Here is a 6,000-nt window from a genome sequence, read left to right as displayed (position 1 = left end):
GAGTGCCACACAGCAACAGTTATCCCACTCCACAAAGGTGGAGCCACAATGGACCCCGGGAACTATCGCTCTATAAGCCTGACTAGCCTGGTCTGCAAGGCTATGGAGTGCATCATCATGGAATTCATTAACAGAGACATATGGAACCTTCAAACATTGGACCCTACCCAGTTTGGCTTTGTTAAGGGTAGATCATGCCTCCTAAACGTGTTGGACTTCTTAGAGACAGTTACCAAGGCTTTAGATGAGGGAAAGGAGGTCCACACAGCCTACCTAGACCTCGCAAAGGCTTTTGACACCATTCCACATTTTGGTATTATAGACAAGCTCACCAGCCTGAACATAACCCCCTACGTCACGCGACGGGTTGCCAGTTGGCTCATGGATAGAACCCACAAGGTGAGAGTTGCAGGCTCTAGGTCCGACTCTAAACCAGTTACAAGTGGCGTCCCCAGGGCTCAGTCCTGGGTCCCCTCCTGTTCAGTATATACTTCTCAGAGGTACAGACAAGCACAGGAGGACTATGGCTGACCAAGTTTGCAGAAGCCTGCAAAATGGGGGCCATAACTGACTCTCCAGCTGATACAGACATCCTCCAGAAGGGTCTCACTGAGATGGATACCTGGTGTCAAAATCATGGCTTCAAGCTAAATGCCAAAAAGTGCATAGTCATCCCCTTTGGAAAAAACAAAGTACCCATGAACTACCACATACATGGTATTCCCCTAAATACAGAAAATGTAATAAGGGATCTGGGGACCGAAGTAGATAGTAATCACTCCTTTGATAATCATATTGCCAAGGTGGTTAGAAAATCCTTCTATGTCACCCACCTAATCACAAGAGGGTTCACATCTAGAACAAAAGAGGTTATTGTGCCCCTCTACTCATCACTCATCAGACCCATCGTAGAGTACAAGGCCCCATTTGGCATGTACTGTACAAGACACCTGCAACAGTTGGAAATACCACAGAAGTACCTCACCAAGAGGATTACTGGCCTCAAACATATACCCTATGCAGCCCGACTGAAGAAACTCCAGCTGTACTCGGTTGCATACTGCTTACTCAGAGATGATCTCTGCCTGACATACAAGGCCATGTCCAACCCAGAATTGATGGACATGCTCCACCTAAAAAAAAACAAATCCCCAAGAGCCACACACTCTAGGGATCTAAACCTCACCACAACGATATATAGGACATGCTGGAGGGATAGATTCCTGTCCCAGAGACTCCCCATGCTTTGAAACAGGATTCCAATCTACATTAGGCAGAGCCCCTCACTAACACTCTTCAAGAGAAACCTTGACGAGTGGATGGGAAACAAGAAATTTACCCCGGGGATCACTGCAGTGGCTCTGCTGGACAGAGGTACAGGGAACTAATGGCTCTGCTGGACCGAGGCACAGGGAACTAATCTCTGGGCCTGGCGAAAGCCAACACATTCTGGCTAGGTATATAGATGCCTTCGGGCAGATAGCCTAGTACTTACTTATGAACATATTGGCTCCTAGTCTCTGACACCAGAGATTCCCTTGGTGAAGCAAGGGATTACTTATTCCCACTTTATCTGTCCCTGTGAATGTAATAAACAAGGAGAAGTTGCAGGTGAAACCTTCATGAAGTCTGACATTTATTGGTTGCCATCTGGACACCATACACAGGATAACCAAACTTTTTATGATTAGATCCTTCCAATTCAAGCTGTGGTGTTCAGCCTGATGACTCTACTTGTCTCAACAGTATCTCTAATTCTTAAAGCACTGGGGTTAATGGCAGCCAATATACACCTAGTGCAACATGCCAGATACTTCATGAAGGTACTATAGTATGATGCTCAGTAGGGAATGGTCTCAACTAAAGAACAACATGAATAAGACCATTTACATTTCTGTAATGTGACTGTAACTCATCTGCTAGTGGCTCAAAAAAGAGAATTTTCTCAGAGGAAGGCCCTTTGTTCTTCTAATTTCAATGGCCATGGGTACAACGGATGCCTCTACTCTGGGGTAGGGGGACATTGTTCAGATGGACAGTCCAAGGAATGTAGTACTTTTGAAGGCCAGTACACACATCAGTATCCTGGAGATGAGCATGGTCTTGGAATTTCAGGACCTCTTTCTCCAGAGTGGTTAGATATATCCAATGTGGCAGTGTTATGGTATCCCAAAAAGCAACTGGCACCAAATCTTAACCTCTGTGCCAGGAGGCAATGACACTTGTGGGAATGGGTGAACTCCATGCAACCGTTTATGATGTCAGTGCACATAGTCAGTTCAACTGCTAAGTGGACCGGTTCCTCAGGTGCATCCTGATGCCTCATGAGTGGTCCTTCAACCCACAAGTATCACAGGAATTTTTCTTTTGGTGGGAGAAGCTTCGCTGTAACTTGTTTGCATCCCTGACCAACACAGAGTGCAGTGACTTATTTTCTCTTTTCCTCCCAGAAGAACAGACCATGAACAGTGCTCCCATTCACCTTTAACCATGGGGTCTCTTATGCAACTTCCCCTTACCCCAGTAATGATGAAATTAATCCAGAAAGACAGGTTGTGTTCTGCAACAGTCATTCTCACAGCCTCATTTCTGGCTTCACCAAATTTGGTCCCCCCTTGTCATGACTTCACTTCAAAAGGAGGCCTATGTTTCTGAATCCACTTACAGATATCCTCTCCACTCCTGTGGTAGACCTCACCAGACATAAATTCATCTGTACTTCATCCAGCAAATCTCTCTCTTCCAGGCCAAAGGTGCATTCTTTCTGTGATTCCATTAATGGCAAAGGACCCAGCATACCTACCAAAAGTGATTGATATCCTTTCAGCCTCCCAAAAGTCATCTACCCACAAGTTGTATAAGGAAAAATGAAAATCATTTTTCTTATGAGACATTCAATGCAGATTTGATCCTTTTTCAACCCTGATATGTTTGACTTTTCTTGTCTTCCTTCTTTGATGCTGGATCAACATTCTCTACCATTAAAGTTACACCTAGCAGCTATCTAATTTACATCAAGGTTTCAACTTCCAAACCTAAGCTTCCCAAAGAGTATGCAATTCTTCTCAGAGGATATTTTCCATGTCATCTTTCACTAAAGAATCCCACACCCTCTTGGGATCTTAATTTTGTTCTGGAAAGCTAATTCAACCCCCCCTTAGAACCACCCCATTTCGCACAGCTCAGATTTGCATGGTGGACAGCACAGTTTCCAGTATCTGTTACATCAGCCAAAGTCATTTCAGAGCTACAGTCTGAGTCCTGCAGTCACACATATTTGATTTTTTATAAGGACAAAGACTCTTTCTTGACAAATCCCTCTATTTTTACATAAGGTGGCCTTATAGTCCAATCTCAGTCAACCCTTACACCTGCCAGTGTTTTTTCCTTCTTTCTTATACCAATAGAGGAGAATATCTTCTTGATTGCCTTATTGCCAATAGGCAACTTAGCATTTACCTGCATCATACAAAACAATGCAAGCAGCTTGACCAATGTTTTATTTTTGTATCCAAAGGTAACCTGTCCATATGGCTTTCTGAATGTATTTCCTGTATCTATTCTTCATCCAACAAATGTCTCCCATTTAGGCTGAAGGTGCATTCAATCCAGGCAGTGACAGCTTCTTCAGCCTTCTTTAAAAATGCCTCTATTAATGATGTTTGTGCAGCTGCTACTCGGGGTGTTATGCCTGCTTTCATTAGACACTATAGATTGGATGCAGTATCACTCTCAAAGTCTTTATTTGTGGTTACCGTACTCCATTGTATTCTGTCATGATGCCACCCTAGATGTAATCTAGGGAATCTATCCCTTCACATGAAGTGGACAAACAAAATTCCAACGTTGATCAAATGAAGTAGCTCGACTGGATAAACTGAGATACAATAGTTATATATTTATTATAATGTTGGTTCTTGATTATCCATGTCTGTCCACTTCACCATACCTCCCTCCATCCCCTTCCAAATTGTCATTTATTAACTCCTGAAAAACAAAAAAATATAAAAGGCACAAAGGAAATCCAAGGACTGTTTTAACACTTTTCATTTGAATGTAAAAATTGCTAAAATAAATTGTTATATTTGTGCCTTTTACTTGTTTTTATTTTTCATTTTGTAAAGTTTTGTGCATTAGCCAAGTGCAAAGTTTTGTTGTAGTTATCAACTCTTGATATACCTTATCAACCTCCTGAGGCCAGTCCTTTCACTTCCTTTTTAGCATGGCTTTTTATTCTATGCCTTGATAGGGTCCCTATACTATGAATAGTCAAACTTGATCTGAGGTAAACAGGAGCATCAATGCATTATCAGAGGTGAATGAGGAGCTGAAGCTGATAGAGAGCTTGTTTACTCTGCGGGTACCTGGAGATGACCAGTCTCATCATATCAAGTGGATGGACATGGATAATCAGGATCCAACATTATGGTAAGTACATAACTGCTGTTTCTTTTCCCTCAAGGAATACCTTTCAGGTATTTCATATTTTATGCTTCGCTTAATTATAATCCCAAAGTCAAGTACAAAGTCAAGCAGTTTATGAAAAGTGGCTCAGTGATTAGTAGTAATACCTCATGACACTTGGTTTTCCAGTAGGGTTCTTGGCCAGGATGCCTTCTGTGGAGGTCTGCCTGTCTTTTTGTCTATGTGGGTTTCTACTGTGTGCCATGTTTTAATCCCACATCTAATAACATGGCATACCTGAAGATGAATTAACTATCCTTTAAATAACCTATAGTTTCAGAGAATAACTAATGAAATAAATGAATGAATGAAATTCTGCAACTTTGGTTGCTGCCAAAGAGTGTATCAGTCCCCAAACATTATCTCTAAATGATAGCTTTTTCTATTTCTTTTTTTTGCCAGAAAAAATATTACCAAGAGATGGTGAATGCAGTACTGTTTCTTTAGTTTTGGTTTTCATTTCCAGAAGTGTTTATTGCATTTATTGCTGCTGCTCCCATATAGTCTTTGCTACTCTCTTTCACTATGATTTGTTGTTTAGATGTGGTGCCCAGAGGTACAGCTGGATTAAGTAAAGCAAGTCTTTACTGACCATTGATGTGGTATTACTTTCTGTGGCTTCTTTTGTAAAGAGGCCAGGTTGTTTGGGGTCTCTGTCCTGTACATAACTGCCTGTTGAAAAAGTCCATCTGAAGAAATATACCACTGGTTATGTCAAAACTCACAGTGCAGACGTTTATGATGTCCACTGCAACAGTTAAGCTTGTATTCATCTGCTGCTCAAGTTCTCAGGCTGACCGCTAATATAATTAGATTGTAAAATGTTATGTTCCTGTTGTTTACTTTGTGAAAGCAATGGAGAAGTAGTTGTCAACCACCTTCTTTACTGTGCATGGCCATGAAGAATTTTATCCTCTGTGATCAGTTCTGCTGTAGAAAATACAGAAAAGCTGACATGCTGAAACAGTCATGATGGATAGCAGTTCTATTTTAAGTAAATGTTACAGCAGGAGCTTCTTGTAACTTTATTTTCAGATCTGGTGTAATTCAGCTCCAGATTAAAAAAAATGGAGTAAATGAGCATTATGCCCCAAGTTGCTAGACAACTGTCTAAGAAAAATAAGATTATGATTCATACAGGGGAAAACCATCACATACACTCCTTACTCACTCTGTCTGACAAAACAGAAGTTGTAAATTTGGTACAGTTGCCAGAAATACCAATGTTTTCATCTTTTTCTAGGCAGCAGATATACAAAACAAAATAAAAGTGCAGAAAGAAAAAAATATTAACAAACGGAAGGAGATGGATGCACTGAATGCACAGTTGTTTGACCAGGAATCAAAGACTGAAGATCAACAAAATGTAAGAGATTAAACATAATATTTTCTTTTATGTTTATAGAGTCACCATTTTCAAACTGCCAGTAATTAATAACCTTGCATTGATCTGTTGCATACATAATAAAATGTGAAGTGATGACGGTATGAACATAGGTAATCTAAGGATGCCAGCCTGCATAGGTTGAAGAAACA

At 41.0% G+C, this 6,000-nt stretch overlaps 1 protein-coding gene across 1 annotated transcript in view; it reads left to right on the top strand.

The window, feature by feature from the left end:
• The first annotated feature begins 5,549 nt into the window (after window positions 1-5,549).
• Window positions 5,550-6,000, top strand: part of LOC122803895 (protein BCAP-like) — a 681,296-nt gene continuing 680,845 nt past the window's right edge. The window contains exons 1-2 of the mRNA XM_044073579.1: window positions 5,550-5,666; window positions 5,708-5,830. Of these exons, the coding sequence (XP_043929514.1) occupies window positions 5,550-5,666; window positions 5,708-5,830 (240 nt within the window). The remainder of the gene's footprint in view (window positions 5,667-5,707; window positions 5,831-6,000) is intronic.

This window comes from Protopterus annectens, chromosome 6.part0 (assembly GCF_019279795.1).
Source record: "Protopterus annectens isolate FY-2018-M chromosome 6.part0, PAN1.0, whole genome shotgun sequence".
Classification (NCBI taxonomy): domain Eukaryota; kingdom Metazoa; phylum Chordata; order Ceratodontiformes; family Protopteridae; genus Protopterus; species Protopterus annectens.
Note: the sequence above shows the minus strand (reverse complement) of the source record. Positions and strands in the feature narration are given on the sequence as shown.